The 12427-nt window shown below is 47.8% G+C and overlaps 2 protein-coding genes across 2 annotated transcripts; both read left to right on the top strand.

Moving 5' to 3' along the window:
* Positions 1-1065: 1065 nt before the first annotated feature.
* Positions 1066-6532, top strand: LOC123757056 (serine/arginine repetitive matrix protein 5-like). The gene is made up of 3 exons (XM_069323953.1): positions 1066-1143; positions 2551-2715; positions 5909-6532. The coding sequence occupies exons 1-3, from the start codon at positions 1066-1068 to the stop codon at positions 6530-6532; spliced, it is 867 nt and encodes a 288-aa protein (XP_069180054.1).
* Positions 6533-9035: 2503 nt separating this feature from the next.
* LOC138364347 (germ cell nuclear acidic protein-like) lies at positions 9036-9794 on the top strand. Its single transcript, XM_069323952.1, has one exon. It carries the CDS (start codon positions 9036-9038, stop codon positions 9792-9794), a length of 759 nt encoding a protein of 252 aa, XP_069180053.1.
* Positions 9795-12427: the final 2633 nt, after the last annotated feature.

The raw sequence follows: 12427 nt of genomic DNA, 5'->3' as shown, positions 1-12427 counted from the left end.
CTGCTATTTCATACTATTCAACTCTATTACCATTAATTTCCATGAAACATAAGACTTAGTCAAATTAATAATACACAAAATTAAGAGATGTTTAAAAAAACAAATATTATACCATTCTTTTGAGGTACGGGCCTCGTAGCCTGGTGGATAGCGCGCAGAACTCGTAATTCTGTGGCGCGGGTTCGATTCCCGCACGAGGCAGAAACAAATGGGCAAAGTTTCTTTCACCCTGAATGCCCCTGTTACCTAGCAGTAAATAGGTACCTGGGAGTTAGTCAGCTGTCACGGGCTGCTTCCTGGGGGTGGAGGCCTGGTCGAGGACCGGGCCGCGGGGACACTAAAGAACCCCGAAATCATCTCAAGATAACCTCAAGATACGGGGTAAATAAAAAAAAATGAATATAAACAAAGCAACAACTCTTCCCAGCAAAAAACTCGTGACGATCTGTGAGTCGCAATTCTCTTTCCTCCTAATACAGCGGGACAGGTTTTTCGCCCCCACAGGCAGGAAGGATTTGGCTAGCCAGGAGGGATGGCGGTCCGGGATGTTGAGAAGAGGCCAATCTCTCTCCCAGACGTGAGAGGAGATGCTTTCCTGGTGGTGAGGGAGAGAGAGAGAAGGGAAGTGTGTGCATGCATTTCAGCGTCTTGAAACGCACCGAAAGGTCTTCTGCTCCTTGTAGTTGGTCCTTCAATAGTTCCATGCTGGCACATCATCTCGCGATTTCTGCAGACTGGTGATGTCCGTATTTCGTGACATTTTAGCTATCCCATGCAGTTCTGCTACGCAGGACACAGACCACAAGTGTGGTTTGGCATCGTTGATCCTACGTTTGACAAGAAGCGGCGCTCTGCGACTCCTACTGAGTAGTCAAACTAAGGGGGGAGTTTTTTTTTCTATCTTAGTATCTACCTGAAGTACGTGAAGGCCATCGTCGCGACGTAGCCACGACGAGCGAAGGAAGGTCCTGGCTTGTAGCGTCTGTCGTTGCTTGTTGGGGTCCATGCTGTTGTCTCTTGTGCTCGACCTATCGTGAAAGTAATCTGGAAGCACGCAGGGCTAACATGGAAGTGGGGAATGAGTTAGAGAAAAGTGACCACACGCATCACAGGTTCTGGAGAACCAGCAGAAACTATGTAAAGGTTAATTCAGTCACGATCCAGAAACTGTTGTTGTTGTTATAGATTCAGCTACTCGGAACAAGTTCCAAGTAGCACGGGCTATGGTGAGCCCGTAGTGGACTTACCTGGCACAGGAGCGGGGCTGTTGATCCAGAAATTAGTACAGCTTATTATATAGGATTAAGGAAGACACTGACTCCTGAGGAGTGGGCAACCTTAGACACTTAAAACTTAGGTGGTTCTCAGAATCCAATTCCTGTTCTTGGGGATATGAAGCCTAGTACTTAAGACTAATCTGGGTCTCCAGTAGGCCTATTACTGACCTTCCCCAAGGATGCAACCCACAACAGCTGCCTAACTCCCGCGTAATCTATTTTTCAGTGTCGGGTGAACAGAGGCATCAGGTGAAAGATAAACGTACCCAACCGTTTCTGAGCCCCCTCGATTGTGAAAGGCTATATCAACATCTTATTTATCACTAGTCTATAAATAAATATTACAAAACATTTAGTTATCATTTTCGGAGCAGGACAAAGGGATCTAATTAGGGGTCAGTCACTCCGTGATTACTCCAGGGTCAGCCAGCTCCCAGGGTCGCCCCCAGGGCCCCCTGGGTGACCCTGGGGTGATATATGAACTTTTCACTCCGGGCTCACCATAGCCCGTGCTACTTGCCCCGCTCCTGTGCCAAGTAAGTTACGGGCTCACCATAGCCCGTGCTACTTGCCCCGCTCCTGTGCCAAGTAAGTTACGGGCTCACCATAGCCCGTGCTACTTGCCCCGCTCCTGTGCCAAGTAAGTTACGGGCTCACCATAGCCCGTGCTACTTGCCCCGCTCCTGTGCCAGGTAAGTTACGGGCTCACCATAGCCCGTGCTACTTGGAACTTGTTCCGAGTAGCTGAATCTATAACAACAACAACTCCGCATCAGTAGCTGTAAGCATAGTATATACAAGCTCTATCTACAAATCCAACTTTTTGTTTGTAACTCATTTGATATGTACTTTATTTTACCAAAATAAACATTATTAATAATATTATATGCAAAGAGTCCAGGAATATATAAAGGTTTACATAGTGTGATGGAGAGGTTAAGAGGGTCGATCATGACGCTGGTTCGATGCCGCCCCTCAAGACGGATACCAAGACTTTCTCATCCACTTGAAAGCTTAACAAAAAGTCTTCTGAAATATTCCACTCATAGCTGCAACACGACAACACGAATATATATATATATATATATATATATATATATATATATATATATATATATATATATATATATATATATATATATACACACACACATCACGTTTGTGTGGTTTCATTGTGTATGGTAATATAATCATATTAATAATAATTTCTATGTATAATACATTTGAATCACGATACACAGTTCATAATTTAAATAAAGCCACTGATACGCAGAAGGTTTCCGCCATCAAGTTGTCACTAGCAAAGGGCGCGACTATCAACACGGCTCCCCGTACAGTTACTGGCCAGACCCAAGAGAGATTAACCAATTATCCTCGTGAAGCTCACGTCATTCACAATTATCAATACAAGGAGGAGACTAAGACAAGTTCCAAACAGGTTCTTGATGTATCAGAGAGAGAGACCGTTTTGGAGCACTGCGGTGGGATCAAACTCGCGTCTCTGGCCTCCTCTACACAGACACCAACACTATCCACGACGTCTTGAAAGATCACATCCAGGGCTTCTGGTACGCGTGTCTGGGAGGCCAGTGATTTAAGAGTTCGACCCTCACTGTATTACTCCAAAATGTTCTCAATGAAAGTTTTAAACCGTCAAACGTACTGTAGTTATGCTCAAGTCTCAGAGTAAAGATATCATGCAAACTAAACGATACTAAGATAGAATTTATTAAATCATTTGTGGATTAATTTATAAAAAGTTCTCAGACTTCTTCCTATTGGTGAGTGTTGTACATGCTGCTATGGCGGTGTGTCCACTCACAGGATGAGTGACGCTGCCCAATACTGTCACTATGGCGGTGTGTCCACTCACAGGATGAGTGATGCTGCCCAATACTGTCACTATGGCGGTGTGTCCACTCACAGGATGAGTGGCGCTGCCCAATACTGTCACTATGGCGGTGTGTCCACTCACAGGATGAGTGACGCTGCCCAATACTGTCACTATGGCGGTGTGTCCACTCACAGGATGAGTGGCGCTGCCCAATACTGTCACTATGGCGGTGTGTCCACTCACAGGATGAGTGGCGCTGCCCAATACTGTCTCTATGGCGGTGTGTCCACTCACAGGATGAGTGGCGCTGCCCAATAAACTCGCCCCTCGGGGCAAAATTTAAAATTTTAAAAGTCCCCAGACGCTAACGATTTGCTAAATCCTAAAAGAATGTCAAGAGGCGCTAAAAAGTAAACCTTGTTAATTATACTAAATGAAACCAGACATGAGAACTATGCCAGAACTGCGGAAAACTCAATGCACGCTACGGGCTCACCATAGCCCGTGCTACTTGCCCCGCTCCTGTGCCAGGTAAGTTACGGGCTCACCATAGCCCGTGCTACTTGTAACTTGTTCCGAGTAGCTGAATCAATAACAACAACATCTGTGCACGCAGTCCTCACTTGAGAGAAAAAAAATGGCTAGATCGCAAGCATGAACCAATCGTCTTAATGTTAAGTAAATTATGAGGTAATTATTTAAAACAATTATCACAAATGCCATTTAATCCCATCTACAAACATAAACAATAACCTCAGAACAGCTTTACAAAAAAAGAAAGATCAATTTTGATCAATATGCTCAACTTTTCAAGCATATTTAAGGCAGCAGATTGCTATATTGCACATCTAGACTCTTAATAAAGCTTGAGACACTTATTAACGTAAAAAGATTGTCAAGGAAGGTAGTTATATAAGGTATTGGACGGGATATCACACACAGAGATCACACTAACGTGATGCATCAAATGAACAAATCCACAAGGGGCCGTGACGTGGATTCGAACCTGCGTCCGGGAGCATCCCAGACACTGCCTTAATCGACTGAGCTACGACAGGGTTAAAAGGGTTAAAACCGAAGTTCTACTGAACTTACTGGATCCCGTAACCTCTCCGATGCACAAGCCAGGCTTTTACACAACCCCCCCCCCCCTGCGCCGGAAAGCCTTGAGTTGTGTCAGAAAGTCTTGGGTTTGTGTCAGAAAGCCTTTTGTTGTGTCAGAAAGCCTTGAGTTGTGTCAGAAAGCCTTGGGTTGTGTCAGAAAGCCTTGGGTTGTGTCAGAAAGCCTTGGGTTGTGTCAGAAAGCCTTGGGTTGTGTCAGAAAGCCTTGGGGTTATGTCAGAAAGCCTTGAGTCGCACCAGAAAAGGAGAGATGGCACCGGAAAACCTTGCATGGACTGTCCCAGAAAACCCTTCGGTTGCACCAAAGAAGAAAGGGCCTAATTTCACGAGGCAGTACGTCTATCAGTCCCATTGTTATCGGGGAACCCTCATGATCTCAACCAATGGGAGCGTCCTATTCCTTGACCTTTCACCTCTGTATAATCCTCCACCTACTTCGCATCCATCCCCACATCTTCCTTCACCCCGCAACCTCACCCTTCACCCTCACCACTACCTCCTACATCCACACGAAGGACAACACTTTCTACACGTCATTTTCAAGAAAAAAAAGATTCCTGAATTGGGGACATTGGTGTTGGACTTACCGGGCCGGCCGGTCTGTGCTGGCTGCCACATTCTAACGATTTTCGAAACGCTGCTATAAGTTTTACGACCGAAACCTAAGCACCAGCGTCCGATCCTACTACGCTATTAAGGCCCTAGTTGGAGAAGACGAACATTGGCAATAGCTTTATAGTTGTAGCCTGCGCTCGTCAACAAAAGAGGTGGGGGGGGGGGGGGGTGCGTTAACGCATATGAAAAGACACTCAAAAAGATAGCAGATTTAAAAGTAGATTTAGATTTAGATTTAGATTAGATTTAGATTCAGATTTAAAAGTAGATAGATAAAGATTGTACACACGACTTATAGCATATGACTTATGCACTGTTCTCCAGCAATGCTTTTGTACACGTCCTTTGTTCACGTTCTTTGTTCACGTTCTTTGTTCACGATTTTTGTTCACGTCCTTTGTTCACGTCCTTTGTTCACGTTCTTTGTTCACGTTCTTTGTTCACGATTTTTGTTCACGTTCTTTGTTCACGTCCTTTGTTCACGTTCTTCGTTCACGTTCTCTGCCCGCATCTCGACTCTCTAAAGACTTCACCTACGTACAGCAAATGCTACAAATCACCTAACCACCTAACCTAACCTAACCTAACCACCTAACCTAACCTAACCTAACCTAACCTAACCACCTAACCTAACCTAACCTAACCTAACCTAACCTAACCACCTAACCTAACCTAACCTAACCACCTAACCTAACCTAACCTAACCTAACCACCTAACCTAACCTAACCTAACCTAACCTAACCTAACCACCTAACCTAACCTAACCTAGGCCAAACTAGTCGACACATTGTAGAATGTAATAATATTAACATATGTCTGAGAGAATGAAACTTTTCAATACGCAGAAGGTTAAAACTAATGATGACTGTGTCTTTGGGGGACGATTGATGGATAGATGGACGAGCCTAGCCTTAGGACAGGTTGTTCGATTCCCTAGAGGCATTTAGTTTACCGAGAGTAAGTCGTTAGTAAATCACTGGCAGCCGTCAGAAGAGATAGGCAGCCGTCAGAAGACACAGGTAGCCGTCAGAAGACACAGGTAGCCGTCAGAAGACACAGGTAGCCGTCAGCAGACACAGGCAGCCGTCAGAAGAGACAGGCAGCCGTCAGAAGACACAGACAGCCGTTAGAAGAGACAGGCAGCCGTCAGCAGACACAGGCAGCCGTCAGAAGAGACAGGCAGCCGTCAGAAGACACAGACAGCCGTCAGAAGAGACAGGCAGCCGTCAGAAGACACAGACAGCCGTTAGAAGACACAGGCAGCCGTCAGAAGAGACAGGCAGCCGTCAGAAGAGACAGGCAGCCGTCAGAAGAGACAGGCAGCCGTCAGAAGACACAGGCAGCCGTCAGAAGAGACAGGCAGCCGTCAGAAGAGATAGGCAGCCGTCAGAAGAGACAGGCAGCCGTCAGCAGACACAAGCAGCGGTCAGAAGAGACAGGCAGCCGTCAGAAGAGACAGGCAGCCGTCAGAAGACACAGGTAGCCGTCAGAAGACACAGGCAGCCGTCAGAAGAGACAGACAGCCGTCAGAAGACACAGGTAGCCGTCAGAACAGACAGGCAGCCGTCAGAAGAGACAGACAGCCGTCAGAAGAGACAGACAGCCGTCAGAAGACACAGGCAGCCGTCAGAAGACACAGGTAGCCGTCAGAAGACACAGGCAGCCGTCAGAAGACACAGGTAGCCGTCAGAAGAGATAGGCAGCCGTCAGAAGAGACAGGCAGCCGTCAGCAGACACAAGCAGCCGTCAGAAGAGACAGGCAGCCGTCAGAAGAGACAGGCAGCCGTCAGAAGAGATAGGCAGCCGTCAGAAGAGACAGGCAGCCGTCAGAAGAGACAGGCAGCCGTCAGCAGACACAAGCAGCCGTCAGAAGACACAGACAGCCGTCAGAAGAGACAGGTAGCCGTCAGAAGACACAGGCAGCCGTCAGAAGAGACAGGCAGCCGTCAGAAGAGATAGGTAGCCGTCAGAAGAGACAGGCAGCCGTCAGAAGACACAGGTAGCCGTCAGAAGACACAGGCAGCCGTCAGAAGAGATAGGCAGCCGTCAGAAGAGACAGGCAGCCGTCAGCAGACACAAGCAGCCGTCAGAAGAGACAGGCAGCCGTCAGAAGAGACAGGCAGCCGTCAGCAGACACAAGCAGCCGTCAGAAGACACAGACAGCCGTCAGAAGAGACAGGCAGCCGTCAGAAGAGACAGGTAGCCGTCAGAAGAGACAGGCAGCCGTCAGAAGACACAGGTAGCCGTCAGAAGAGATAGGCAGCCGTCAGAAGAGACAGGCAGCCGTCAGCAGAGACAGGCAGCCGTCAGAAGACACAGGCAGCCGTCAGAAGAGACAGGCAGCCGTCAGCAGAGACAGGCAGCCGTCAGAAGAGACAGGCAGCCGTCAGAAGAGACAGACAGCCGTCACGAGGCTAAGGATACATCTGTCTAATGCTATATATAGAGTATTTATTGCTTGACGACCCGATGGAGACGTGCTGTTCAATAATGGAAGAGTCTTGTTGATGTCTATCGTAAGGTATTGTCATGTCTGGTGCAATTAATGCCAGCTGCTCGAGTCATAACAGGAACAACAGGTTGTTAAATCCCCTTCCCCCCCCTCCCCCCCCCCAAATGCAGGTCACAATGTGCCCATTGAAGACCTCGTTAATGGTAATTAGTCCGAGCGTTGAACGTTGTTTAAGATTTGCTACCTGGAATAAAAAGTTCCAAGTAGCACGGGCTATGGTGAGCCCGTAGCTTACCCGGCACAGGAGCGGGGCCAGTAGCACGGGCTATGGTGAGCCCGTAGTGGACTTACCTGGCGCAGGAGCGGGGCCAGTAGCACGGGCTATGGTGAGCCAGTAGTGGACTTACCTGGCGCAGGAGCGGGGCAAGTAGCACGGGCTATGGTGAGCCCGTAGTGGACTTACCTGGCGCAGGAGCGGGGCCAGTAGCACGGGCTATGGTGAGCCCGTAGTGGACTTACCTGGCGCAGGAGCGGGGCAAGTAGCACGGGCTATGGTGAGCCCGTAGTGGACTTACCTGGCGCAGGAGCGGGGCCAGCAGCACGGGCTATGGTGAGCCCGTAGTGGACTTACCTGGCGCAGGAGCGGGGCAAGTAGCACGGGCTATGGTGAGCCCGTAGTGGACTTACCTGGCGCAGGAGCGGGGCAAGTAGCACGGGTTATGGTGAGCCCATAGTGGACTTACCTGGCACAGGAGCGGGGCAAGTAGCACGGGCTATGGTGAGCCAGTAGTGGACTTACCTGGCACAGGAGCGGACGACTGGTTCAAATACGTTCATTGAGACAAGAAAGAAATACATCTCAAAGGGATAGAGTAGCTTAGGCTATTCGTAACCAACCCTCCTTCTCCTAATTGGTCGTGAAACAAGCGCACTCACTCACCCACCTGCCCAACAGGAAAGATTCCTGGCGGTGGGCTCGGTCCTGGCCACACACGTCATATGACGGTGCCAGATCCTTCCTACAGACCCGAGGAGGGGTGGGGGGAGGGGGGGGGGAGTAGAGGAAGCACCGTGCCTTGTATCCAGGTGGCGAATGGCATTTCCTGAGCGGCAACACTGTACGCGAGGTCGAGTGGGGGTGGGAGGGGGATGGGGAGGGTTGGGGAAGGGGTAGGGGGCAGCTAGCATGGGTAAGGATTGGCAGTACTGACACCGGGAAGGGGGCGGAGGGGGCGCCGGGCGGGGGCGGCATGAAGCAGCCAGGGTTACATATTCAAGCAAGAAAGCAAGCAATATTTTTTTGGGGCGGTATCCGTTATTCAATCATACAACGTATTCGTACACTGACGCTTTCCGGCCTCGTTTAGGTGAGGTGAGGTGGGGGTGACCCTACGTTTCTGGCCCAGGCAAAAACAGTCGCATTTTTTTTTGTACGGAGTGGAGAGAAGGTTGGCCGACTGACTGACCGACAGACATTAACCCGCACTCGTATAATGCAACAGAATTTACCAGAAGTCTCCGGGGGGAGGGGGGAGGAGGGGGCAAGCAAGTAGGGGGGAAGGGGGGGGTGAATGAAGGAGGAGGGGTAATGGAGAGAGGTGAAGAGGGGGGAGGGGGTAGGTGAAGGTAAGAGAGAAGGAGAAAGTATGTGAAGAGTGGATTGAAGAAACAGACTTTAGGGGAGGAGAAAGGAAGAGGTAGCGTGTGGGTGAAGAAGCTCCCCCCAACAGCCAGATGGATGAAGAAGCTCCCCCCAACAGCCAGATGGATGAAGAAGCTCCCCCCAACAGCCAGATGGATGTAGAAGCTCCCCCCAACAGCCAGATGGATGAAGAAGCTCCCCCCAACAGCCAGCTGGATGAAGAAGCTCCCCCCAACAGCCAGATGGATGTAGAAGCTCCCCCCAACAGCCAGATGGATGAAGAAGCTCCCCCCAACAGCCAGATGGATGAAGAAGCTCCCCCCAACAGCCAGATGGATGAAGAAGCTCCCCCCAACAGCCAGATGGATGTAGAAGCTCCCCCCAACAGCCAGATGGATGTAGAAGCTCCCCCCAACAGCCAGATGGATGTAGAAGCTCCCCCCAACAGCCAGATGGATGTAGAAGCTCCCCCCAACAGCCAGATGGATGAAGAAGCTCCCCCCAACAGCCAGATGGATGAAGAAGGTTCCCCCAACAGCCAGATGGATGAAGAAGGTTCCCCCAACAGCCAGATGGATGAAGAAGGTTCCCCCAACAGCCAGCTGGATGAAGAAGCTCCCCCCAACAGCCAGATGGATGAAGAAGCTCCCCCCAACAGCCAGATGGATGAAGAAGCTCCCCCCAACAGCCAGCTGGATGAAGAAGCTCCCCCCAACAGCCAGATGGATGAAGAAGCTCCCCCCAACAGCCAGATGGATGAAGAAGCTCCCCCCAACAGCCAGCTGGATGAAGAAGCTCCCCCAAACAGCCAGATGGATGTAGAAGCTCCCCCCAAACAGCCAGATGGATGAAGAAGGTTCCCCAAACTGCTGGGTGAAAATAATTCAAAGTTTTCATTAAATGCAGAAATTAAAATCTCAATGATAACTGTGAAAGAGAACAATTGTGACACAGAACAGTTGTGGAACAGCTGTGATACTGAACAGGTTTAGCACTGAACAGATGTGAGTGATATTGAACAGCTGTGACACTGAACAGATATATGACAATGGGGGCAGTTGTGATACTAAAGATGTAATATAAATCATCTGTGAAACTGAACAGGTGTGACAGTGAACTGGTGTGACAGTGAATAGCTGTGACAGTGAACAGCTGTGACTGAACAGGTGTGACAGTGAATAGCTGTGACAGTGAACAGCTGTGACTGAACAGGTGTGACAGTGAACAGCTGTGACTGAACAGGTGTGACAGTGAACTGGTGTGACAGTGAATAGCTGTGACAGTGAACAGCTGTGACTGAACAGGTGTGACAGTGAACAGCTGTGACTGAACAGGTGTGACAGTGAACAGCTGTGACAGTGAACAGCTGTGACTGAACAGGTGTGACAGTGAACAACTGTGACACTGGAACATGATGAGGAACAGTGAATAGGCTTGACACTGAACAAATCTGACAGTTAAACGTACACAAAAAATAATTTTTACATTATTTTCACTGCAGTTCTTTTGCTTACACTGTACCTCACAGCATGAACCCCCCCCCCCCACCTCCACGATCTCCGGTACAAGCCACTTATAACCGAGATAACCCACTGGCTCTACACCGGAGAGAAGCAAGATCCATTATTATGTCTCTCACACATTTCCAGTGATACACTGTGGTATTACCAAGACCGTTCGTGGCCCCCCTAAACGTATGATCATACACCAACTTGGGAACACTCTTTGGCGACGACGTTCTGTCCTAGTAAGTGCCAAGGGGCCAGATTCACGAAGCACTTACGAACGTGTACGTCTTTTCTCAATCTTTGGCAGCTTTGGTTACATTTAGTAAGAGCCAAGGAGCCAGATTCACGAAGCACTTACGAACGTGTACGTCTTTTCTCAATCTTTGGCAGCTTTGGTTACATTTATTAAACAGTTTACAAGCATGAAAACTTCCCAATCAACTGTTGTTATTGTTATAAACAGCCTCCTGGTGCTTCGGAGCTCATTAACTGTTTAATAATTGTTAAACAAAGCCGTCAAACAGTTAATGAGTCCCGAAGCACCAGGAGGCTGTTTATAACAATAACAACAGTTGAATGGGAAGTTTTCATGCTTGTAAACTGTTTAATAAATGTAACCAAAGCCGTCAAAGATCGAGGAAAGATGTACACGTTCGTAAGTACTGGCGTAACTGCTTCGTGAATCTGGCCCCAGGACTGGTCAAGCATCTGCTCAATTATTTACGAAACCTGTACATCTTTCCTCCGGTACGGTGGCTGTGCTTACATTTATTAGACAGTTTATGAGCTCCGAAGCACTACGAGTTTTGCTTATGACAGCCTTTAGAGTCACCATAAATTAAAAAAGAGAGTTGCCATTATTAAAGAAAGATATACAGGTTTCGTCAGTGGTTGTGTAAATGCTTAATGTATGTACCTTGGCTCATGGATTTGATAATATGCCCTTACAGGAGAAATGTTTGTTGCCTTTCAATAAAGTCAACTCTCAGATTAGTTGATTGTACTTGAAATGAAAGACTATTCACAATCCCGGAGAAGGATGGTAAGATCATTAAGAGGCACTCAAGTAACAGGCACTCAAGTAACAGGCACTCAAGTAACAGGCACTCCTGTAAGGCTCAACTAGTATATGAGTAAAGGTCATGAGTATTTTAACTTGTAGGATCGCTCTTAATAACACATAGGATCATTTACTGTCCCACAAGTGAGGTCATACATGATCCCATGTGAGGTCACAGTCTATAGTCACACACACATAAGTGCCCACAGTCACACACACACATAAGTGCCCACAGTCACACACACATAAGTGCCCACAGTCACACACACACATAAGTGCCCACAGTCACACACACATAAGTGCCCACAGTCACACACACATAAGTGCCCACAGTCACACACACATAAGTGCCCACAGCCACACACTCACACATAAGTGCCCACAGTCACACACACATAAGTGCCCACAGTCACACACACATAAGTGCCCACAGTCACACACACACATAAGTGCCCACAGCCGCCGAGTTGGAATCAGAGAACAGAAATAAATATATGTTCTGGCCAACGTGTCATTTGCAGCCTGAGTGAGACACGCACAAGCAACCTATATATATATATATATATATATATATATATATATATATATATATATATATATATATATATATATATATATATATATATATATATATATATATATATATATATATATATATATATATATATATATATATATATATATATATATATATATATATATATATATATATATATATATATATATATATATATATAGGAAGCTACAGAGGGAAACACAATACAACTTGCTTCAACAACAGCTAAGAGGCTACCTCCCTCTCTCCCTCTCACAAACACAACAGCAGGGGAAGTGCCTCTGACCTTGGTGTTAAGGTAGGAGCCTGACCTTGAGGTAGGCGGGCGGGAGTTCAGTACCCGAATACCAACCTTGAGAG

This window comes from Procambarus clarkii, chromosome 13, assembly GCF_040958095.1.
Source record: "Procambarus clarkii isolate CNS0578487 chromosome 13, FALCON_Pclarkii_2.0, whole genome shotgun sequence".
Taxonomy (NCBI): Eukaryota; Metazoa; Arthropoda; class Malacostraca; order Decapoda; family Cambaridae; genus Procambarus; species Procambarus clarkii.
Note: the sequence above shows the minus strand (reverse complement) of the source record. Positions and strands in the feature narration are given on the sequence as shown.